The sequence below is a fragment of the Nicotiana tabacum genome, chromosome 9, assembly GCF_000715075.1.
Source record: "Nicotiana tabacum cultivar K326 chromosome 9, ASM71507v2, whole genome shotgun sequence".
In the NCBI taxonomy this organism is placed as follows: Eukaryota; Viridiplantae; Streptophyta; class Magnoliopsida; order Solanales; family Solanaceae; genus Nicotiana; species Nicotiana tabacum.
Genome location: NC_134088.1, coordinates 35,256,802 through 35,282,256, shown reverse-complemented (window position 1 = coordinate 35,282,256; position 25,455 = coordinate 35,256,802). Strand labels below are relative to the sequence as shown.

Genomic DNA, 25,455 nt, shown 5'->3' with positions numbered 1-25,455 from the left:
TGTAAGTCCGAGTAAAATACTCCAAAGATCACTATAACACTCAAAAGAAATAAACCTTTTTTGATATTCCCACCTCACTACAATATCGCTCACTCTCTATTTTTCTCACAGACTATTTTCTTATACCTTGTCTGTGAAACCTCACTCTTTCTTTCTTTGTTGGTGTGTCTTCAACTGAACCAGGAGCTATCTATTTATAGACGTCCAATTCTCCTTGCTTACATCATGGACGATATCATCATAATATAAATGTCAAACTTTCACCTTGTGAAAGCAATGAAAAATCTGCCAACCCAAATCACATTTCCTGTAGATTTGGCAGCATGGTACTTTATGTCAAAGGAAGTTTGCCTTCCTTTCACATTTATGGGATGGACCCCACAATCTCTCCCTCCAGTCCCATGCACATGAAAGAGGTATCTCCAGTTTTTCATATAGAGTTCATGCCGACAAGTTCTTTGCATAGCTCGAACTTGTCTCTTGGTACCACCTTAGTCGGCATATCCGAAGGATTCTCGTTTGTATGGATCTTCTTGACCTGTATAGATCCATCATCTATTTTTTCTCTAATCCAGTTATATCTCACATCGATATGCTTCGTCCTTGCATGATACATGGTATTTTTGCTCAGGTCTATTGCACTTTGACTGTCACAATAGACGACATACTCGTTTTGGTGTAGTCCAAGCTCTCGAAGGAACCTTTTCATCAAAACCATCTCCTTGCTAGCTTCCGTAGTGGCAATATACTCTGCTTCAGTTGTAGAGAGTGCAACACACTTATGCAACTTCGACTGCCATGATATAGCTCCCCCTGAAAATGTGAATAGGTATCCTGTAGTAGATATATGATTATCAAGATCACCTGCCATATCGGCATCCGTGTGGCCCTTCAAGATTGGATTAGATCCTCCAAAACACAAGCAATCTCCTACAGTACCTCTTAGGTACCTGAGTATCCACTTGACTGCTTCCCAATGTTCCTTTACAGGATTTTCAAGGAATCTGCTAATAACACCAACTGCATGAGCAATATCAGGTCTGGTGCATACCATTGCATACATCAAGCTTCCGACTGCTGAAGAATAAGGAACTCTAGCCATGTTCCCTTTCTCCTCCACTGTTGTAGGATACATCTTCTTGCTCAACTTTAGATGACTAGCAATAAGTGTGTTGATTGGCTTAGCATTCTTCATGTTGAAGCATTCCAGTACATGTTCAATGTACTTTTCCTGAGACAGCCACAACTTTTTGCTTGTTCGCTCTCGAACTATCTTCATATCCAGAATTTGTTATGCTAGGCCCAAGTCCTTCATATCAAATGACTTGGACAAATATTCCTTCAACTTTGCGATCAACTCCTTATTTTTTCCTACAATTAACATGTCATCCACATATAACAACAAAATAATAAAGTTGTTGTCAGAAAACCTTTTGAAGTATACACATGGATCATAATATGTCTTTGTGTAAGTTTGACTTTTCATGAATGAGTCAAACTTCTTGTACCACTGCCTTGGTGCCTGCTTCAACCCATAAAGACTCTTATTCAGTTTGCACACCATGTGTTTCCTTTCAGCTACTTCAAATCCTTCTGGCTGCTCCATATAGATTTCATCTTCCAAATCTCCGTGAAGAAATGCAGTTTTCACGTCCAACTGCTCCACTTTAAAATCCAGGCTAGCTGCTAAGCTCAAGATTGTTCGAATAGAAGTTATTTTGACAACAGGTGAGAAAATTTTGTCAAAATCAATACCTTTCTTCTGCTCGAAGCCTTTTACCACCAATCGAGCTTTGTATCTGACAAGCTTGCCATTTTCATCTTTATTGAGTTTAAAGACCCATTTGTATTTGAGGTATTTTACCATTTGGAAGTTCAACCAGCTTGTACGTGCAATTTTTCTGTAGAGATTCCATCTCTTCGTGCATGGCTTTCTTCCACTGGTTCTTTTCTAGATGAGACAACACCTCCTTAAGACTTTCTGGCTCCCCTTCATCACTGATAAGGACATACTCTGTGGAACGGTACCTACATGACTCTACCCTTGGCCTCTCTGATCTCCTTAGAGGTTGAGGTTGTTCTTCTACCTGAGTGGGGTGCTCCACTTGCTCGACACCATCATCAAGTTTCTCCCCCTGCTCAATAACCTCACCAGGTTGCTCCCCCTGCTCGGCAACCTCATCGGTCCTACTTTCTGCACTTGTGGGATTGTTAGAAGTAGAAGGAATAGTAACAAGGTTAGGAATTATACCATTCTTGGCCTTCTCTGGCATATCATCAGCAATTCCAACTTCACTTTCTCGAAAGACTACATCTATGCTTTTGATGACCTTTTTCTTTACAGGATCCCACAATTTGTATCCGAACTCTTCATCTCCATATCCGATGAATATGCAAGGAACTGATTTATCATCCAGCTTTGTTCTCTGCTCCTTTGGTACATGTGCAAAAGCTCTGCAGCCGAACACCTTCATATGTGAGTAGGACACCTCATTGTTGGTCCAAACTCTCTCTAGGATGTCAAACGCCAACGGAACTGATGGGCTCCTATTGATCAGGTAACAGGCTATCTGAACTGCTTTACCCCAGAATGACTTAGGCAGTTTAGCCATTCTGAGCATGCTTCTCACCTTCTCCACAATGGTGCGGTTCATCCTTTTCGCTACGCCATTGTGTTGTGGGGTTCTAGGAACTGTATTTTCATGTCTGATCCCATGGCTCGAACTGTACTCATCAAATTCCCTTGAGGTATACTCATCTCCATTGTCACTTCAAAGATGCTTTAGCTTTTGGCCTGTCTCCCTTTCCACCATAGCATGAAACTTCTGAAAAACTTGAAACACCTAATATTTGGTTTTCAAAATATAAACCCATAATTTTCGTGAAGCATCATCAATAAAAGTAACAAAATATTTGTTACCGCCCATCGATTTAATTTCCATTGGACCACAAACATCAGAATATACCAAATCAAGTATATCCAATTTTCTTTCAGACGATGTCTGAAATGAGACTCTATGCTGCTTACCAAATAAACATTAGTCACAAGGTTTCACCGTTGTACCTTTGGCATAAGAAATGAGTGATTTCTTGGCAAGAATCTATAATCCCTTCTCGCTCATATGACCCATTCTTTTGTGCCACAAATCTGCAGAAATCTCATCTTGTGCCGCGTTCAATTCACCTTGGCATATTTATGCATTTGTCCTGTACAATGTGCCATGAGCAACTCCCTTTGCAATCACCAATGATACCTTGGTGAGTCTCCACTTTTGATTTTCAAAATAGTTCTCGTATCCATCTCAGTCTAAAGCAATTCCCGAGATCAAGTTCATCCGCAAATCAGGTACATGTCGCACATCCTTCAGAACCAATGTACATCCGACATTTGTCTTGATACAAATGTCACCAATCCCTACAATCTTTGATTAACTTGTGTTAACCATTCCCACAAGGCCGAAATCACCTGCTATATATCTGCAAAAAAGATCTCTTACTGGTGTGGCATGGTAAGATGTTGCTGTATCAACCACCCATTCCGACTCTGTACTTGATAAGTGCATGCATTCCTCTTCCTCGTTTATAAAGAGGACAACATTATCATTGTTTTGCACCATGGCGGCTGTGTTGTCGTTATTCTTCTGGCCACTAGTTTCACCTTTGCCCTTCCTTGGATTTGGGCAATCTCTTTTGAAGTGACCTGGTTGATCACAATTGTAGCAATTTCTAGCTCTTGATTTGGATCGGTTCTTAGACTTTTCATGAGCTCTGGATCTACCATAGTTGCTCGAACTCCTTTGATAACTCCTGCCTCTACCTTCTGTGATGAGAGCATGTCCTTGATTTTCAGGCGTCTTTCTCATCTTCTCATTGAGTAGAAGAGCCGATGTGACATCTTTCAACTCAATGGTAGTCTTACCGTATAGGATGGTTATTGCCAAATTATCGTACAAAGATGGCAACGAGTTCAACAACAAGATGGCTTTATGTTCTTCCTTGATTTTCACTCCGAGATTGGCGAGCTGTGTGATTAGTCCGTTAAACACATTTAAATATGACAAAAAATTTGTACCTTCACCCATGTGTAGGACGTATAGCTACTTCTTCAGGTATAATTTATTTGTTAGCATTTTGGACATGTATAGGCTTTCCAACCTTGTCCAAATGCCACTTGCGGTGTCTTCATCAATGATGTTATTTACCACATCATCTGATAAGTGCAACCTGATTGCACTAGCAGCCCTTTCATCCAAGTCAGCCCAATCCTTAGCTTTCATGGTATCAGGCATTTTGGCATCATCATCAAGTACCTTGTGTAATCCTTGTTGGATGAGCAGATCTCTCATCCTTCTTTGCCATGTTGAGAAACCGCTATCTCCGTTAAATTTTGCTACCTCGTACTTTACTCCAGACATTTTTGTTTTTCACCGAGTATAGTACTACCGATAGTGAATAGTATTTTTGTGAACGAGCAGAACCTATGCTCTGATACCAGTTGTTGGGAATAAACGCCCTACATAAATGACATTCACAATAATAAAAGCGGAATAATAATGTAGCACCGAGATGCGGTAATTAGCAAGAATAAAAGAGTGACAACGACACCAAGAGTTTTACGTGGAAAACCCTTTTTAAAAAGGAAAAAACCACGGTCCCGAGACGAGCAACTGATATCACTATAGCAAGGAATTTTACACTTTGTAGCTCCGAGTAAAATACTCCAAAGACCACTACAACACTCAAAAGAAATAACCCTCTTTTGATATTCCCACCTCACTACAATATCGACTCTTTTCTTATACCTTGTCTGTGAAACCTCACTCTTTCTTTCTCTATTTGTTGGTGTGTCTTCAACTGGATCAGGAGCTATCTATTTATAAACGTCCAATTCATCTTGCTTGCATCATGGATGAGACCATCATAATATAAATGTCAAACTTTCACCTTGTGAAAGCAATGAAAAATCTGCCAACCTAAATCACATTTCCTGTAAATTTGGGAGCATGGTACTTTATGTCAAAGGAAGTTTGTCTTCCTTTCACATTCATGGGATGGACCCTACAACGTTCAACTTTCCCTTGTTGTTCGTGAGTATGTGGGCATGAAATAGGATGTATAATGTGAAGTTTATGACAAAGAGATAAAAGTGGGAGAAATCCCCCCCCCCCCCCCCAGTCCGTTTGAATAGATTTAATTTTTATGTTTAGTTGGCATTCAACTAAACTTGAAATTGAGTAAAAATACTAAGGACATCTGATTTTTGAAAAAGGGAATAACACCATGTATAACCAGAGAAATCATCAACAAAAACTAAAAGGTAACGATGCCCTTGAGATGATAAAAATGTAGAAGGACCCCAAACATCGGCAAAAATAATTTGAAGAAGAGAAGTACTTTTATTAATATGAAGAGGAAGCAATAACATGTGTGACTTGCCGAGCTGACAAGCACTACATAAATTATTTTACCTAAGACTAGAACTATCTAGATGATAAGCAAATAAAACTTGACTTAAAACTCGCTGATGCAGGTGGCCTAGCCGGAGATGCCAAATAAAGAAAGATGCTTTTGTGACTGAAAGAGCTGAAGGCGAAGTTGAGGATGACAGCTTGATATTCATAATGTAGAGTCCATTGTTACTCCTGCCTGAAAGAAGTGGAGTCTTGGTATCCCAATCCTTGACAAAAAAATGGTAAGGGTGAAATTCAAAGAAGGCATTATTATCAGAAGCAAACTTTTGAATAGAGAGTAAGGGATTTCTTATAGAGGGAATATGAAGAATATTTTTTAAAGAAAATTTTGGATTAGAAGAGGTTGAGAAAGAGGCATCACCAGTGTGATGAATTGGCAAACCTTGTCCATTACCGACATGTAGTTGATCTGGTCCTTTATATTCCTCAACGTGATGAAAGCTCGAAAAGTCGGGTGATATATGATGAATTGCGCCTGTGTCAGGAAATCAATTTTGATTCAAGGGAATTGGTGCTTGATGTGTGAGATGCGTAGATGAATTGATGCTATGATTATAACGCTGGAAGCACTTAAGAGGAAAATAATTAGTTCCATTGCAAATTTGACATCTCGCACGTCCATCGTTGTAAGAGTTCCAAGGCTGACTGCTGCCAAAATTAGTTTTGGTAAATTAATTTCCACGACCTCTGTCTCGATAAGACCTGTCGCGACCCCTTTGATTGTTGGAGGAAAACTGCTTATCCACCTGAGAGTAACGTTTGCTGAAATTTGCAACTGAAGAGATGTTAGAGTCACTTGCTGGAGCAATGAAAAGTGAGGAGAGGCTTGGACCATGAATAAATTCATGGTTCAGTAGCAAGTTATGAAGTTCTGAATATGACACAGGTTCGGGACGAGCCGACAAGGTAGTAATGATGTCCTTGAAATCAGACCTTAACCCTTTGAAAACATATATATTAAAATCAGAAATTATTCAAGGGTCTTCCAGCGGCTGCAAGTTCATCAGAAAGTAGTTTCGCTTTTTGAAGAAATTGGGTTACGATAAGGTCATCCTGTTTGAGATTCTGGAGTTGCATATGAATATTAAGAATTCTAGTGTTTGAAGGAGATGACAGGGCAGTGTCCAAAATATCTTTAGAGGTGTTCAAGCCAACTACAAGGGGTAGCGTTTCTTCGAAGAGGGAGGAAATTAAAAGACTCATAATCAGTTGGTCTTGTTGAAGTAAAGGCTGGATTTAGTTGTGGTAAATCTTTTCCCTCAACAATTATGGGCACAAGTTTGATTCATCAATAAAGCCTTGAATATTTTGCCCACGAAGAAATGACAACAATTATGTCTTCCAAAAAATATAATTGGTGGAAGAGAGCTTGATGTATATGAAGTGATGAGTATGACTAAGAGAGCTTGAAGAGGAAGAAGGTAGTAGAGGCATGGCTGGGGATTGAGAGGTGGGAAGGGATGCAACAGGAGAGGAAGAAGAAGTTGACATATTCTGTGATACCATATTAAGTAAGATACACGACTGGAAAAACTTTTTCTCACTTTGCATTCAATCATTACACAATATTTATAATATAATGGTATATCTATACAAGGACTCTAAGGGATAGATATAGGAAGATATTCTGAAAGAATTCTAGTTGCACACGACTTCCGTAGGACTCCTACAGATTGTAGGTTGTCTAATAAAAGTAGACCAATAAAAATGACTGCATCAGCTGTGGAAATTTCCTTCAAATAATTTAATTTATGCACATCATTACTCCCGCCTATTGAGTATATCAGAGGTAATGAGTATCATGTATGATGGTATGCAAGCACCTAGACACAAGTGCCAGATGGCTTTCGCTAGACTGTTGCACTTCGCCGACATATTAACTAATACCCTGTTGGTCATGCTTAACGGTCCAAATTTATGTTGGAATAGATTGGATACGTTTTAAGCAGTTTGAATTTTAATTTTGGGATAATTTCGTGGAGATTTGAGGTAGTTTGAGTTGAATTTGAGCTATGGTTCAAAAGGAAGAAGATAAAGTTTCTGGCATATATATATATATATATATATATATATATATAATTGTGTATATTCAATGTGTATATATGTACATCATTCTGTATCTCATGTGTATTCTTATGTATCCCATGTATATCAGTGTATATTTGTGTGTGAACACATCGATATACAGTTAGTTATATGTGATATACATGTTTGCAAATATATTTTTCAACTCGATTTCAACTATAAATTTTGACTCCAAACCAGTCTTAATCACCTCCAATCTTCTTAAACTTTTGTATATTGTCGTCTATATGTTTTTGACGAACTCCAACCACCCTTGAAAAAATTCTTTTTTGTTTTCTAGGTATGTATGTTGTATACCATTAGTAATTTCTTTTAGACCAAAAATGGTAAATTATCTATGGCCAAGTCTTTTGGATATTTTTTTTTAAAATACTGTAAATACCTCATTCAATTTTCGCAAAAGGCTTACTTTAATTTCTTATATTTGAACAAATGTCAATATTATAGGGAAAGGAGAGTGATTGATCGACAGTTAATAGCTCTACACTCCATTTACATCCTCTGCCTTTGCAAATTATGCCCCTATATGTTTGAAGTTGCAAATACGATTTCAAAAGTTTTTCTATCTAACAAAATACAACCATATTAAAATAGAAGTACACAACAGTCAGTTCTAGTGCAGTTTTTTTAGAAAAGTTTCAAGTAGCGATGGATTTCCTTCATGCTTATTTCTCCTACCATGTTTCATATTCCATACTTTTTTTTTTTTTTGGGGTGGGGGGGGGGGGGGGTGAGGGTGGGAGAGGGTCCTATACATATGTAAGTGGGGATGATATTGCAGAAATATCATGCCCCAATTAAAGTAATATTTTGCCCTTTCAATGAACTTAGCACGAAACCAAACTACATAATGGAAATCTTAAACATTGCTTTCAACACAAGCTTGTGTCTAAAATTTCTTTGAAAATTCTAAGGTTTTTCCAAAAGTTATTACAACCATGTTGATAAATAGCATGTAGCCATCTTCTTATTTCCAAAACTAAGACATACGACTTCAACCATAAACCTTGATATCCAGATTTCAAATTCCGTGGCCTTCACCCTTAAGGGCTAAGCTTGCTTAATGTTATTCAAACAAACAGAAAAGAGCTCAACAATTACAAACAGAAATTTTGTGATTTCTTCTATGCTACAGGTTTCTGAATGAGAAAGGCCATGCACTGAACCTGTTTAACATTGTCAAATGCCAAACAACGAATGAAAGCATTTGGGTAGGCTTTCTTGCAATCTTGGATTTCATTCAGAACTTGGGATGAGTCATTGCAGCCAAACATGGGAAGCTTCCACAGTGTCCAATACCTTCCATCATAGTAGCCTGGCATGCTGCTATTTTCCCTGCGTACATATCCCACCTGCCGCATATATATCACAAACCAAACATTAGTGAGTCCTTCGATAAAGTATGAGTTTCACTAATTTATGCTAACAATGTAAAAGGTCACCTAAAAGGTAAACTATATATATAACAATTCATAATAAGTAGAATTAGTAACATAAAAATTAAAACAAGTGTAGTTAGGAGAGAATAACCAATTGGAACCTATCTTGTCTTTTGTTTTCGCTTTTATTCTCTTTAGTATTTTTATTTATTTGTTTATCTTTGGTAGAATAGCCTAATAGAGACTCGTGCTTGCATCGTTCTGACATCTCGGCCCTCTTACTTCACGAGATTTTATCTATATACACATATAGTTGTATACAATGTTGATATCCTAGCTTGGTGGAAGATCCATCTTGTTTTCCATGTTAGTTTGATGAAACCTTTTCAGGAAGACAAGGATGCTCACCATACCCGGTATCCGACAAACTAATCAATCGGGAAGAGAGTTGCCAAAGCTATACTTGACGACCTGATAATTCATGGCTCACGGAAAGATCATCAGGAGTTCCTGGTGAAATAGATGCCGATGATAACACATGGGAGAGAGTGAAAGTCCTAAAAGCATTCAAGGACCTGATCGAAGATTATCTTGCAAGGAAGGCGCAGAGGACGTTGCCAAATTAGGTAGGGAAAAATGTTATGGGCTACTTTCTAGCCTCGCCCTATGACCCCTTGGCCGCGCCCCATGTAGCCCTGGCAAGCCTCCCAGTGCTGAGTGTCATGGACAATCACATGGTCTTGGTTGCCAAGTAAGAAGTGTGCCTGTCCTAATGTTGCCCTACGAGTAGCCCGCGCCCAGCAGGCAATGCCCACAAGCGCCCGTCAGCAGGCAACGTCTGCCCACAGCCAGTTAAGGTTCAATATAAATCTGTAGAGTAAACCAGAAATAGACTTTTCACAAAATTATCTACAAATTTTATTTACAAAAAAAAAATACAAACCTAATACTTTAGAAAAACACAACATATTTATTTGACAAGTTGCAACTTCTTACACAATTTGAGAATAAAAAAAGAATGAATTAGGCACACAGTTATACAAAAACTTGGAACGATATATGCATATTTCACTATTTTAAGACTAAGTATATATTGCCAAGCTATGTAATTACTTGTGCTAACTAATGTAAAAAAATTACAAGTATTGACTTTCTCATAAAGATAAGTGTATACGGATAAAACCGGGGCTAATGAGCACCCCGATATCCCGATGGGTCAAACGAACCAAGGACATGACTACATGGGATCGGAATCAAAGATGGAAACTTCTCGTACTAAGGCCCGAACGGAGTGCTCGCCACCGGGCCCGGCAAGACAACACTCCCTGAACCCGGTACGAGCTCCAAGACCTCAGAAAGCACTGCAAACGGTTGCACACGACTAACAGAGGGCCGTGATATCCGCACTCAACCGGATATCATAATGCGGATCTCGCCCGATGTCGGTAGCGCATTAGTAATTGATGTACAAGGAGGATTTTTACCTTTTTTAGATTTGTACTAGGGGTAAAACTCTCATACTATATAAAGGGTAAGTTTCTTATTCAATAGACGCATTGTAACACGCATATCAATGCAATATAAAATTATTTCTCTGCTCTCCAGCTATTGAAAAGTCTCTGCTTTATTTTTGTTCCTTATTCTTGATTGACCTCGAATCCAAGACTCAACCGAGGGCAGAAACTATAGCCCGATCCAGGTTCAAGTTAGGCCATAACGTTACGACTGGTTTGGTTGTTCATAGTACCTTTAACTCATTTATTTAATGTTCTTGATTATTTGTGCTGAATCAATCTACGTATCCTTAAAACCGAGAATAAATTCAATTGTTATCTATTTTAAGAGTAAATAATTTGGCGTCCACCGTGGGGCTAAGGATAATAGTTGTGATTTGATATTAGTCTCCATAACGCACTATTTTATGCTTGCTCTTTAAGTTTTCAATTTCAGGTCAGCTTAAAGATGTCAAATTCTCGGTCTACTCATTTGAACATTGAGGCTGAATTTGGCCATCATGGCGAAAACAATAACCTGGTGCCTAGCAATGAGGTGCCCCCTGCCAATCCCAACGAAGTCCCGGTTGACAATCCAATCGACACCAATTCACAGGTCGCTATCAATGCACATTTTCCAACTGACCCCAAAAATAGCGTCTGTGGGGGCCCTCGACCAACAATCCGAGAAACGCCTGAAGGCGAAGGTGATGGGGTAAGCCTGCGAATAATCTTCGAAAATGCAGGCTCAAAATATGGAAATAGCACAACTGCAGAATCAAGGTCACCCCCTGGCGGGGTTGAGCCCGAAAGATCCCGGGAGAGCACCCGAAGAAATGAGAAAACCACCGAGAAGTCGGGTGAGGCTGAGCCCGGGGTCAACCCCGAGATAATGAAAATGCTTAAAGCACTGACGAAGTGGGTGGAATCTGGTAAAAAGAAAATTGAGGCCAACGACAAAAAGATGGAAACATATAACTCCAGGGTCGATCAAATCGCGGGAGCACCCCCGATATTAAAGGGACCAGATTCCAAGAAGTTTATCCAAAAGCCCTTCCCTTTGAGCGCCGCACCAAAGCCGATTCCGAAGAGGTTTCGTATGCCTGACATTTCAAAGTACAACAGAACCACGGATCCAAACGAGCATGTGACCTCATATACCTTTATCATCAAGGGGAACGACTTAGAAGATGATGAAATCGAGTCAGTGTTATTGAAGAAGTTCAGGGAAACTCTATCAAAAGGAGAAATGATATGGTATCACAACTTATCCCCAAATTCTATTGATTCATTTGCTATACTTGCAGATGCCTTTGTGAAGGCTCATGGCGGGGCCATCAAGGTCGAGACCAGGAAATCTGACCTTTTCAAAGTTAAACAAAGAGAAAATGAGATGCTCAAGGAATTCGTGTCGAGGTTTCAGATGGAACGAATGGATCTACCATAGGTTGCCAATGATTGGGCCGTTCAGGTATTCACTCAAGGACTTAACCCTCGAAGCTCCTTGGTTTTGCAGCAGCTAAAACAAAATTTGGTGAAGTATCCGGCGAGAACTTGGGTCGACGTCCATAATAGATATCAGTCGAAAATCATAGTGGAGGACGACCAACTCGGAGCCCCTTCTGGGTCCAATTATCCCGTCAGAACTGACAACAAGTCTAAGAGAGTTGTCGATCATGAATCAAGATCGTTCCGAGAACGGTATCAACCATACGGCGGAGATCGAAGGGGGAATGGGTCCGGGCGCAACTCTACAAGGGACGAAAAGAGAAGCGATCGAGGGCTCAATAACCGAGGACTGATGAGAAAAAATGATTTCGACAGGCCGCTCGGGGACAGGGAAGCACCAAGATTATTGTAGTATAACTTTAACGTTGATGCTGCCAACATCGTGTCGGCCATCGGGCGCATCAAGGAAACCAAGTGGCCTCGACCATTGCAGTCGACCCTACTCAGAGAGACCCTAACTTGATGTATAAGTATCATGGCATTCATGGCCACAGGACCGAGGATTGCTGGCAATTGAGAGAAGAAGTTGCCCAGTTGTTTAAAAAACGGGCACTTATGAGAATTTCTAAGTGATCGGGCCAAAACCCACTTCAGAAATAGGGACGCTGACAAACAGAGTGAGCAGGAGGAACCTCAACACATCATCAACATGATCATCGGAGGGGTCGATGACCCTCAAGGGCCAATGATAAAACACACTAAAGTATCTATCACGAGGGAAAAACGAACCCGAGATTATATCTCGGAGGGAACCAGTTCATTCAACGACGAGGATGCCGAGCTCACAATAATGCATTGGTAATATCCGTACTTATCAATAAATCTCGAGTTAAACGTGTCTTGATTGATCCAGGTAGCTCGGCTAATATTATCAGATCAAGGGTGGTGGAGAAGTTAGGGTTACAAGACCAAATAGTGCCTGCAATCCGGGTGCTGAATGGATTTAACATGGCATGAAAAACCACTAAAAGAGAGATAACTCTATAAGTTTACATCGCCGGGACCATCCAGGATACAAAGTTCTATGTGATTGAAGGGGATATGAGATATAACGCTCTATTCGGAAGACCGTGGGTTCACAACATAAGGGTGGTGACTTCGACCTTGCACCAGGCATTGAAGTTCCCTACACCAGGAGGAATCAAGACAGTATACGGAGAACAACCGACTGCAAAGGAGATGTTCACAATCGATAAAGTACTCCCGGTACCCGCTGTTTCAACATCAAGGTGCACGAAACTAACTAGAAAGGTCGAGGTCAAATAGCAACCATCGACCTCGGTCCCAGACGGATCGAAGGAATGAGGAGGACGATTACGGAGTTCTGAGATCATTCATAGCTCCTGATGATACCGACGCGACTAAATCGACGGTCGAAGAGTTGGAACAAGTCATATTGATCGAGCACCCACAGGATCAAAAGGTATACCTGGGCACGGGGTTAGCCCCAGATCTCAGGAAAAAACTCATTAATTTTCTTAAAGCTAACGTAGTTTGTTTCTCTAGGTCCCATCTTGACATGACAGGGATCCCATCGGAGGTAACCACTCATAAACTGAGTTTGGACCCGAAGTTTCACCTGGTTAAACAGAAGAGGAGACCTCAGTCCGAGATCAAGCATGCGTTCATCAAGGACGAGGTATCTAAAATCCTTAAAATAGGGTCCATTCGGGAAGTTAAATACCCGGACTGGTTAGCTAATGTAGTGATAGTGCTTATAAACGAAAATAAGCTAAGAATGCGTGTAGATTACAAAGACTTGAACAATGTGTGCCCTAAGGACTCTTTTCCTTTGCCTAACATCGATCACATGATTGACGTGACGGTCGGGCACGAGATACTCAGTTTTCTCGATACCTATTCCGGGTACAACCAGATTCGGATAGACCCAGGCAATCAGGAAAAAATTACTTTTATCACTAAATTCGGCACCTATTATTATAATGTAATGCCACTCGGGTTAAAAAATGGCGGTGCCACCTATCAATGCCTAGTTTACCGGATGTTCGAAGAACAGAGAGGAAAATCAATGGAGGTTTATATTGATGACATGTTAGTCAAGTCCCTACGAGCAGAGGACCATTTGAAACATTTACAGGAAACCTTCGGCATATTAAAAAAATACAATATGAAGCTGAAGCCGGAGAAGTACGCATTCAGGGTCGGATCGGAAAAATTCCTCGGGTTCATGGTATCCAATCGAGGGATCGAAATCAATCCCGGCAAAATCAAAGCCATAAAAGACATCACCGTGGTGGACAACGTCAAGGCCGTTCAGAGGCTAACCGGACGTATAGCCGCCCTGGACCGGTTCATATCGAGATCCTCAGACAAAATTCATCGGTTCTTCTCACTGTTGAAGAAGAATAATAGTTTTTCCTGAACCTCGGAATGCCAACAAGCTTTAGAAGAACTCAAATGGTACATATCAACTCCGCCCTTGCTCCATACTATGAAGGCGGATGAGCAGATGTACCTTTACCTGGTGGTATCCAAGGTGGCGGTAAGTGGAGTCTTAGTCCAAAAAGAGGAAGGTACGCAATTTTCTATTTACTATGTCAGTACAACTCTAGGCGAGATCGAAATACGGTACCCTCACCTAGAAAAATTGGCGCTCTCTTTGCTAAACGCCTCCCGAAAATTAAAACCATACTTCCAATGTCACCCTATATATGTCATAACATCTTACCCATTAAGGAACAACATGCACAAACTCGAGCTCTTGGGCCGGTTGGCCAAATGGGCCGTCGAAATCAGTGGGTGCGATATCGAGTATCGACCCCGAACCATCATCAAATCACAAATTTTGGCAGACTTCGTGGCCGACTTTACGCCAACCTTAATACCCGAAGTCGAAAGGGAATTATTGTTAACCTCAGGGACTGCCTCGAGAATCTGGACCCTTTTTACAGACTGTGCCTCGAACGTAAAGGGGTCCAGACTCGGCATCGTGTTGAAACTTCCTACGAGGAGTGTAATCAGGCAATTTATTAGAACTGTGAAATTGACTAACAATGACGCTATGATTGCAGGTCTCGAATTAGTTAAAAGCCTTGGGGCCGAGGTGATCAAAGCCAAGTGTGACTCCCTCCTCATAGTAAATCAAGTCAATGGAACGTTCGAAGTGAAAGAAGAACGAATGCGGAGGTACTTGAACAAGTTACAGGTAACGTTGCATCAATTCAGGGAATGGAGCCTGCAACATATGCCCCGAGAACAGAACAGAGAGGCCGATGCTCTGGATAATTTAGGGTCGTCGATTGATGCCGATGAGTTCAGCTCGGGAACAGTAGTACAACTCATGAAATCGGTGATAGAAGAAGGCCATACCGAAGTAAACTCAACAAGTTTAACATGGGATTGTAGGAACAAGTACATAGATTACTTGAATACTGGAAAATTGCCCTCGGACCCCAAAGAATCGAGAGCTCTGCATAGAAGGCTACCAAATTTAGCTTGGCCGAAGGGACTTTACTCAGAAGAACATTCGATGGCCCACTAGCCATATGCTTGGGGCCAAGAGATACCAAATATGACTTGAGAGAAGTTCACGAAGGCACTTGCGAGAATCATTCGGGGGCGAAATCTTTGGTTCGGAAATTAATCAAGGCCGACTATTACTGGACCGAAATGGAGAAGGATGCGAAAGACTTTATTCGAAAATACGACGGCTACCAGAGACACGCACCGATAATCCATCAACCGGGAGAGCTACTCTATTAGGTCTCATCCCCGTGGCCATTTATGAAATGGGGAATGGACATCGTCGGTCCCCTGCCGTGGGCACCCGGTAAGGCTCAATTCATACTATTCATGATCGATTATTTTTTCAAATGGCTCAAAGCTCAAGCATTCGAGAAAGTTCGAGAAAAAGAAGTCATTGAATTCATCTGGGACCATATAATATGCCGATTTGGCATACCATCCGAAATCATTTGCGACAATGGGAAATAATTCATCGGCAGTAAGGTAAATAAATTCTTCGAAGATCACAAGATTAAGAAGATACTATCAACACCTTACCACCGGAGAGGAAATGGACAGGAAGAATCCACGAACAAGACCATACTCCAAAACTTGAAAAAGAGGTTGACCGACACCAAAGGGAAATGGAAGAAAATCTTGCCCGAAGTCCTATGGGCATACCGTACGACCTCGAAGTCTAGTACCAAGGCCACCCCATTTTTATTGGTATACAGTGATGAAGCCCTAATGCCATTCGAAGTGGGAGAATCGATCCCCCGGTTCTAATATGCGACCGAAGAGTCCGGTTGGCCGCCTAGAAATAGCGTATAGAAAGATACTACAACCGAAGAGCCAACCTCCGATACTTCAAGATCGGGGATTTGGTATTGAGAAAAGTAACATTACACACCCGGAACCCAAAAAAGGGGAAGCTTGGACAGAACTGGGAAGGATCATATCAAGTCATCAAAATTACCAACAAAGGATCATACAAACTCGAAGCAGGAAACGGTGTGCAACTACCGAACAACTAGAAAGTGACACACTTAAAGCGATACTACTGCTAAGGTACAATTTCAATTACTCAACTAATACTTACAGGCAACAGATAAGGATGAATGTGGCTGTTAGGACTGAAAGCACGCGTTGCACTCCTTTTTCCTTGAACGGATTTTATCCCAAAAAGGGTTTTTCGGCAAGGTTTTTAATGAGCCAACAGTAAATCTTGTTAACTTTAGATTCGAAGGTCGGTCTCAAATCGGAGTCAATGGACACATCAACAATATCCGAGCCCTCTCAAGCTCAACCTCGAATACTGGGGGCCATTACCCTCGGGTTAAGGTTCTTAGCAAGTGAAGAAGGAAACTGTGTATGTGAGTAGCTAAGTCTCGGTGGTTAGGATTCATTGTAAGGGCCAAACGGTCGTGAGAACTGTGCCCACATAGTCCACTTTAGCCATGATACAAACTTTTATCATGTACTTTACACATTGAAATGAAAGAAAGTTCTGCCTTGCTATTACACATTTTCTTGCCTCTTAAAACCCGGATCCTAAGAGCCCATGTGCTACCTCTATTCGAGGACTATCGAGCCCAAGGGCTACCCCTACTCGGGGACTATCGTTTGAAAAATGTTAGGGTAAATCGGGCTACCAAATCTTGGAAGCACCAAACCTATTAGGCGGTGCCCAAAAACAAAATGCTACGACCACCCAAAAAATGGCTCGGAGACATCCGAAACTCGTAATCAAAAGTAAGGCCTTTATAAAAAATTGAAACCTACTAAAAAGTTACCCTCGGCAAAAGCATCATCTAAAATCACTTAAGCATCTTAAAAAAGCTTTCGTTCATACCGAGTTTTCAAAGCCTCGAGCAAACAAAGTTATATCGAAGTCAGGCTCTGTTCGGACCTCTGAAAAACGAACACCCTATAACTACATTTGATTCCATGCTAAGGCATTAGAAACATTACAAGAATAGAAATTCTAAAAAGATGCTGAAAAAGTAAAGACTCCAAATTGCCAGAAAGGGAAAATTTTATATTCCGAAATATACTTACAAAGGCGCAATAAAATCGGCCTCAAAATACACAAAAGCTGTACATAAGACAAAAACTAAAAAAATTACTAAGGCATCTCCGCCTAGTCTTCACCAGGGCCCGACTCGTCGTCGGAGCCTTCGGATCCCTCTGAGCCCTCGGAACTTTTAGAGCCTTCGTCACCTTCAGGCTCGTAAAGCTTCTTCACCACGGCCTCGAATTTCTTGGCTTCCTCGATCTCAGCCGACAGGTCAAAATCTCGGGCGTGGATCTTCTCGAGGATCTCTGTTCGGGATAGCCGCTTCATATATTCGGCCTTTGCCTTCAGGCGGACCTCGCCTACCTCCACATAGGCCTTGTATTGGGCCACCATTTCTTTGGTCTAGGCAGAGGTTGTGTCCAAATTGGATATCACTGCCTCGTATTCTCTACCGATGGCGTCCCGCTCTGTGACAATCGAGCTCAACTGTGCTCGGAGATCGTCATTCAGTTGAGACAACTTGTCAGCTTTCTCTTTTGCCACCCGGAGTTGGACCTCTACTGACGCCATCTTTGCCTTGGCGGTTTCCTTCTCCGAAGCTAGTAGGTCCATTTTGTTTTTCCACCCATCGGCCATGGCTTGGACCTAGTTTATCTCGGCTTGGAGTTGGTCGATCAGGTCAATCTTCTGTTGGACCTGCGAGGTTGTGTTGTTAGTCACCATGACTAACTCCTCATTTTTAGCTTCAAAGACATTTACCCTTTCAACTAGGTCGACATGCTCCCGCCTCAGGGCTGAAGCTTCCTTCTGAGCCCTGTTCAGCTCGGCCTGAAGGTCCTTGATGGCCTTATCCTATTGCTAATTGAGGAGCTTGAACATGTCCTTTTTTCGGGACTGCTCCTTGAGCTCGAACTCGAGCTGGCTAATTTCCAAGCGGTACCGGAGGAAGCTCTCGTGGTGAAGCATTGAAGCCTGTAAAGAAAGGGAACTAAGTAAGAAACATCAAAGGAATACTTTAAGTGATTCATAAGGAGATTTTAAAGGTGTTAGAACATTACCCGGTTCAATGCCTGATGTGCCTCATTGAGGAAACTCAACGTGCCCACCTCATTCATCTTTGTCTGGTCCTCCTGGGTTACCAGACATCGGAGGTAGCTGGCTACGCCTACCGGAGCAGATAGGACCCGGGCATCCTCCGAGACTGTGAGAAAAACCATCCTCTTGCGCTTGAGGTCTACGCTCAGCGCAAGGAACTACTTCACCAATCTTGGGCTCGTGCTCGGCCTGTTAGCTCCCGAAGGCACGTCCTTCTTCGGTATCTCTAGGTGGCCCAGCCCGGAGAAATCTTCCAATGTAGAGATATCCATGTCATCGAAGAAGGAATGGAGAGGGTCTTCTGCACCTTGTGCTCCTTCACTTGTTTTTTCTTTGCCCGCTTGGGCCTCTTCGAGCATAGGCTCGGTATAGGAGGGAGTCTCAATGAGATCGATCACACTGGTCACCTCTTTCAGGACAAGAACGGTTTTTTGAGAGGTCGCAGCCTTCATCTCCACTTCGGCCTATCGAATCGGAAGGAGATCGACCTCATGGCCCTTCTTCCCGGTCGTTGCCTGTTCCACGGTGGGGGTCAATCCGTGAGCAAAACAAATATCATCTTATTCCGACTCATCCCTGAGCCAACAAAGTGAGTCAGAATCCGACACCCGGGAGTTGGTGTTCTTCTTAGGGTTACGAGCTCGGGAAGCCGCCCTCTTTTTGTGGCTTCACCCAGGGACTCGGAGAGCCGAAGACTTTCTTTTCCTCTTCTTCTTCTCCCCCGTAGCAGCCCCGGGCTGTCCCGAATAGGAGGGATCAATGGATAGGGACGCATCCTCGTCCCCTTCCAGTGGCCTAAGTTTGGTGGTCTTAGGCAAACCTATGAAAGAAAGAGAAAAGGTCAGCGTTATGTAAGTTTGGGGCATAATAGTAATATTCTGAAAAGAGCCTTACCATGAGAACAGCCCTCCCATCGGCCCTTCGAAAGCTTGTGCCACGAGCACTAAAAGTACGACATCTGCTTGCATATGCCTTGAGCTGGGGGAACGCATTGGGAACCCGAGCAACCGCTGCACGATCACAAATACTGATAGTGAGAAAGGGACAAATGAGACTCGATACTTAAAGGAAAGACTACACATACTGGATGCATTTCACTTCTTGGGAAATGACAGGAACTCGGGAGGGATCAAATCTTCAGTCTTCACCCGAACGAAATGCCCCTGCCAGCCTTGGTCTCGATCCTCGTTGATGCTCGAAAAAGGGGCCTTTATGGCCCGGCGATTGAGCTTGATTAGTCCCTCTCAAAAAATACGGGGACTGTATAGACGGAGTAGGTGGTCGAGGGTGAACTGAGAAGACTCGATGTTATTCATAAAATAACGTAGAAGGATCACGATCATCCAAAAAGACGGGTCGATTTGCCCGAGACACACCTCGTACCTCATGCAAAAGACCAGAATCACCGAGTCTACCGGGCCCAGCGTGAAGGGGTAAGTGTAAATATTTGAACACCCCTCCACGTGGGTAGTAATATCTTCCTTGGGCCCGGGGACTACCACGCCCTTGCCTTCCCATTTATAGTCCTCTCGTACTATGGGAAGAATATCTTCAGTAATGGAGCATATGTATCTCCATGCTCCTTCACCCCGGTCATGTTTGGAAGAGGCCTTCTCGACTTTGAAGTCGTCTACGATTGAACAGCCCCCGGAAATAAAGCTTTTCATGAGGGGGTTCTGGGGCCACTTCAGTAGCGGCCGCGTTGGGAGCAACCACCTCGGGAGCAGCCATCTCGAGAGCAACCACCTCGGGAACGGCAACCTCGGTATCTGTGGCAGGGAGGGAAGATGAAGAGGCAGACTGCTGAGGAACTAATTTAGAAGTCTTGGCCATCGTAAATCTGGAAACTATATGAAGATTTTGAGAAGGTGTATGAAGATTTGAAGTTTAGAAGTGAAGATATGAGGTTCTGGGTTGAAAATCCAAGAAAATGTATGAAGGTTTGATGGTTGAAGATGGAGATATGAAGGTTCAAGAAACGAGGTATGAAGATTTAAGAAAGTCGAAAGCCTTTGTAGAGTTCGAAGGTAAAAGCCAGGATCAGAAAGTGGAGGAAGTGAAGGGGGCGAATCTTTTATAGGAGGAAATTCGCGACGTTCCACATTCAGAGGTAATCAGCCATTGAACGACACGTGTTCGAAGTCAGAACGACGCGACTGATGGCACGTTTCGTCTTATTCGCCATCTCGGTTGTAACGTGCGAAGGAAGGAACCAGGGTCCATCTATCATTTCTCATTATTTCGGCAAACCTACTCTCTCAGAAACGTGGGGACTATCTATATACGGGTAAAACCGGGGCTAATGAGCGCCCCGATTTTCTGGTAGGTTAAACGAAGCAAGGACATGACTACATGGGATCGGAATCAAAGCTGGAAACTTCTCGTACTAAGGCCCGAACAGAGTGCTCGCTACCGGGCCCGGCAAAACAACACCCCCTGAACCCGGTACGAGCTCCAAGACCTCGCAAAGCATTGCAAAACGATTACACATGACTAACAGAGGGCCGTGATATCCGCACCCAACCGGATATCACGAAGCGGATCTCGCTCGATGTCGGTAGCGCATCAGTAATTGATGTACAACGAGGATTTTTATCCTTTTTAGAATTGTAATGTGGGTAAAACTCCCCTACTATACAAAGTGAAAGTTTCTTATTCAATAGACACATTGTAACACGTATATCAAGGCAATATAAAATTGTTTCTCTGCTTTCCAGCTATTGAAAAGTCTCTACTTTATTTTTGTTCTTTGTTTTTGATTGACCTCGAATCCAAGACTCAACCGAAGGCAGAAACTATTGCCCGATCCAGGTTCAAGCTAGGCCATAACGTTACGACTGGTTTGGTTGTTCATAATACCTTTAACTCATTTATTTAACGTTCTTGATTATTTGTGTTGAATCAATCCACGTATCCTTAAAACCGCGTATAAATTCAATTGTTATCTATTTTAAGAGTAAACAATAAGTTACATCACTTGTGTTAGGATAATACTTTTAATTTGTAATAGATAAATTCCCTAATAGTGTCTGATAAAAAAACGGTTCCATGATAGTATAGAAGATAAGAGACGAAAAAATTACAAAAGAATTTTAGAAGTAGTACATTTAAATTGCGATAATAAGTTCATAAAGGTATAGAAAAAGTTAGAGAAGTTTTACAGAAGAAATTAAGAGAAAAAAGAGGATTTAAATGGGACCTAAAAATGCTGATGAAGTTAGAAAAGTTTTTTTTTGTAAAAAAAGAACTGTAAAACAATTACAAGACTTATGCCTTTTCCCAAGAATGAACAGAATTAATTTTAGAAGCCGATCGACCCCTCAAAGAAATAGATGGGAACGATATTAAGAAGATAAAGTGATGAAATAATACACGATATAGAGGATAATTATTAGCATAATGAAAAATGAAAAATCATACTGTTACAAAAAATAGATAGTTTGCTCCTTACACAAAACTATTTTATTCAAATTTTGAGTAATATATTAAGAATATTTGAAAATATTAAAGAGTGAATATTACTAAATTTTCAACTACAGAAGTTCAGTTTCATCTTATTTTTCAAATATTAAAGAGTATGAATATTACTAAATTTTGAACTACAGAAGTTCACGTTTCATCTTTTTTTATTCAAATTACTGAATGTTATAGGAACTATATAAATAAACGATAAGTTGATTTTGTTTTATTTTAAGAACTTATGATAATTTTTTAAATTACTTTTTTCTTATAACTTATGAGATTTGAACTTCTATTTAAACGTTCGAATTAAAAGAATGGAGAGGTATTAGTTATAAAATGCAATAATGCAATTTAGAATTTGAAATATGTTTGCAAAATGTGGTATAAGATTTAGAGTTTAATACGAAAATTTCTGAATAGTATAATCTGATATTTACGTTAAGAGTATTGATATATGTAGAAAAAAGCTAAATATTTTTTTATTGCTTTAGGATAGAAATTAACTTTCTAATTAAATGCTTGCAATCATAGTTCGTCCGAATAAACAAAACTAATTTTGTTTGTCGAAGACAATAACAAAATATATCATGAAACGCATCAATAACCGAAACATAAAGGTCTGCACCTAAATTATTGGGCCCGTGCTTGCATGGGCTGAAATCCGTATAGTCTTGTATGGGGTGAAATTCAAAAATAGTCAGATTTATTAGTGGTAATTGAAAAATAGTCACAGTTTCAAAAGTAAATCAAAATTTAGCTACTTTTCATGTAAAAGATAACTGAATGAAAACATTATTCAAAATCCGAAAAATATTCCAGCATAATATACTGGAGTTCGAATTTTTTACATGTGAACTTCCAACATAATATACTAGAGTTCCAGTATAACATATTGGAGTTCCAGCATAATATATTGGTCCACCATCAGAAGGCGTATCCAGCTTGAGGGATATGGGTTCACCTAAACACATACTCATCTCCCTAAATCATGTATAATAATGTTATATTTCTTCAAAATTATTTAAACATATGTATGTGCACCCATGCTTAAAGACTCCTATGGTGTAATTATTATTAGGTGCACTTCTACAAGTGAAATTGGCAGTTCAAATCTCACTCCGAACAGTCTTGTCTTCGGCATGGGGTATAAATATATGTGAAAATTACTAAAATTTCAAAAAGAATATAATTTTGAATCTATAATTTCAAAAGTGTAGCAGGTTTATGGTAAGAGACTAAAGTTAAACTCGTCAAATGTAAATTTTAGATGCATCTCTTTACAACAGTGCACCCATCCTCTTGAAATCCTGGATCTAAACGTTACTCCCTCCGGTCCACAATAAGTTACCATTTTACCTTTTTATTTTGGTCTAAAATAATTGTCCATTTACATAATCAAGAAGAGATTAATTTTATTTTTCCAAAATTTGTTCTTATTTACATATTTCAATGTGTCAAGGTAACAATTAATTTAGTGCACAAATTTTTTTTTTCTCTAGGAATTCGTATTTCCTTAATAGGTGTGCCAAATGTAAAATAGTCACTTATTGTGGACCAAAGAGAGTATAATTTAATGGCTTTCTTAGGAAAAAACCGGAATTCTTTAAAACATCATTGACTGAGACTCAGCAAACCGTCTACATGTTCTAGTTTATATGACCGATGTATATAATTCTCTTAATAAGTTCAAATTCGTTTACAAAGTTCGATTTCCAAATATTCCACTAGAATTAAACGCACAGTAACAACGGAAGGAAAAAATGATAGTATTTGTTTTCATGTTCGGAAATGCGTACCTGATCAAATTCAAGGCAAGGAATCCAGCCCTTTTGGATCATGTAATCAACCTCCTTTGCAATCGAATCTTCTGATAGAGGTGGCAGATATGAGAGTGTCTCGAATTTCTTGTTGTCGATCGGATTCCAAGTCTGTTAATTTTTTTTTTTAAAAAGGGTAATGAAAAGAAAGAAAATTTCGAAATAATAATAATAATAAAGACGAATTGCACTTTTTAATACTCACGTTACAATATGATTTCCTGACAAGAGTGGGTTGATCTAGTGGTGAGCACCCTCCACTTCCAAGCGGGAGGTTATGAGTTCGAGTCACCCCAAGAGCAAGGTTGGAAGTTCTTGGAGGGAGGGAGCCGAGGGTGAAATTATACTGGGTTGCCCTAAGGTCTCTCCAGACCCCACTAGTGGAATTATTCTGGGTTGTTACTGCCGTTAAAATATGATTTCCGAATAAAAGTAACCTTTAAATTCTCTCTAAAATGTGCACTAAAGATTTTCTCACAATCAATTCAATTTAAAAGATAATTTAGATGTCTCTTTTATAAACTTTAATTGATAACCTGGTAATTAAAGTCATAACTAACCTGTAAAATTAAAAATAGTATTCGCTAATAATGTAATATATAGTTTTACATTATCATGTCATTTTATTGTTGCGTAAAATAAAGCTCAAATGATTAATTAAGATTCTTAAAACACGAATTAAATAAAACTTAGTAGCTTAAAAACAGGGAAAATGCAAAGAAAAGCAAAAAACCATTTCTATAAAGAGCAAAGAAAAAGGTTGGTGCGTAAAATATTTGTTTACCTTCATGCAGTAAGTTTTAGAGCCATTGGAGATAGTTTTTCGATTCCAAGTGATTGTATCCTTAGCAGGAAAAAGGTTGGTGTTGTTGGATTTCAAACCAAGATAGGTTGATCCAGCAATTGGAGCTGCAACAAAACTTGAGACAGACATGTTCACCTTGACTTTCAAGTAGGAATACTACTTTAGTTATGATAAAGAAATATGTATAAGGACTCAAACAAACAACTGAGTTTATATGAAAGGGAGAGAAGTGATGCTTCAAAGTAATGTGAACTTTTGTAAGTATACTGGAAACGGTTACATAAGAGGACAAAAGAGAGTGAAGAAGGGATTAGGGGTGTGTAGGATTGGGTGGAAGACGGTATCTACGAGGGTTTGTTAGGCATAGTGACATAGGTTTTATCACCATTCTCTTTTGCCATTTAATTAGGCAAAAGGTATAAATTTGCTCATGTACTATTCAAAATTGGTTAATGTTGTTTTTGTTATTGTTGAAATTTTGTTGCTTTCAATTAGTGCAGTAACTTTTTTAGCATAATAAGTTACTTAGTTTTAGGATAAATCTAGTTTTTTTAATTTAAATTTCTGTTAATTTTTTTTAGGTTTATGGGTTTTTAATTTTTTTTTTTTTTTGCAGATTATGTTCTCAAGTTGGCTATTTAAAACCCTCTATGTTTACTAAAAAAGTAGAGACATTTTCAATCAAATATTTTTAATATTTTTGCTGTCACATCTTTTAAAAAACCAACAGTGGCATCAAAAACTTCATTGGTCTTACGGGATCTGTGAGTTCTTCCAAAGAACCATTTTCAAATTATTTTTAACCAATATCAATTTTTAAACCTATTTTCAAACATGACAAGCAACAGTCGCTCTTT

The 25,455-nt window shown here is 40.2% G+C and overlaps 1 protein-coding gene across 1 annotated transcript; it reads right to left on the bottom strand.

The window, feature by feature from the left end:
• Positions 1-8,422: 8,422 nt before the first annotated feature.
• LOC107775010 (ribulose bisphosphate carboxylase small subunit, chloroplastic-like) lies at positions 8,423-24,861 on the bottom strand. Its single transcript, XM_016594676.2, has 3 exons — positions 24,578-24,861; positions 23,773-23,904; positions 8,423-8,908 (listed from the first exon to the last, which is right to left on the bottom strand). The coding sequence occupies exons 1-3, from the start codon at positions 24,725-24,727 to the stop codon at positions 8,681-8,683; spliced, it is 510 nt and encodes a 169-aa protein (XP_016450162.1). The 5' UTR covers positions 24,728-24,861; the 3' UTR covers positions 8,423-8,680.
• Between the last annotated feature and the right edge of the window lie 594 nt (positions 24,862-25,455).

Coding starts and splice junctions, on each gene's coding strand:
- LOC107775010 (XM_016594676.2), bottom strand. CDS start 24,727: ATGTCTGTCTCAAGTTTTGTTGCAGCTCCAATTGCTGGATCAACCTAT. Junction 23,905..24,577: donor CTAAAACTTACTGCATGAAG/GTAAACAAATAT, acceptor AAAAATTAACAG/ACTTGGAATCCGATCGACAA. Junction 8,909..23,772: donor CTTGCCTTGAATTTGATCAG/GTACGCATTTCC, acceptor TATATGCGGCAG/GTGGGATATGTACGCAGGGA.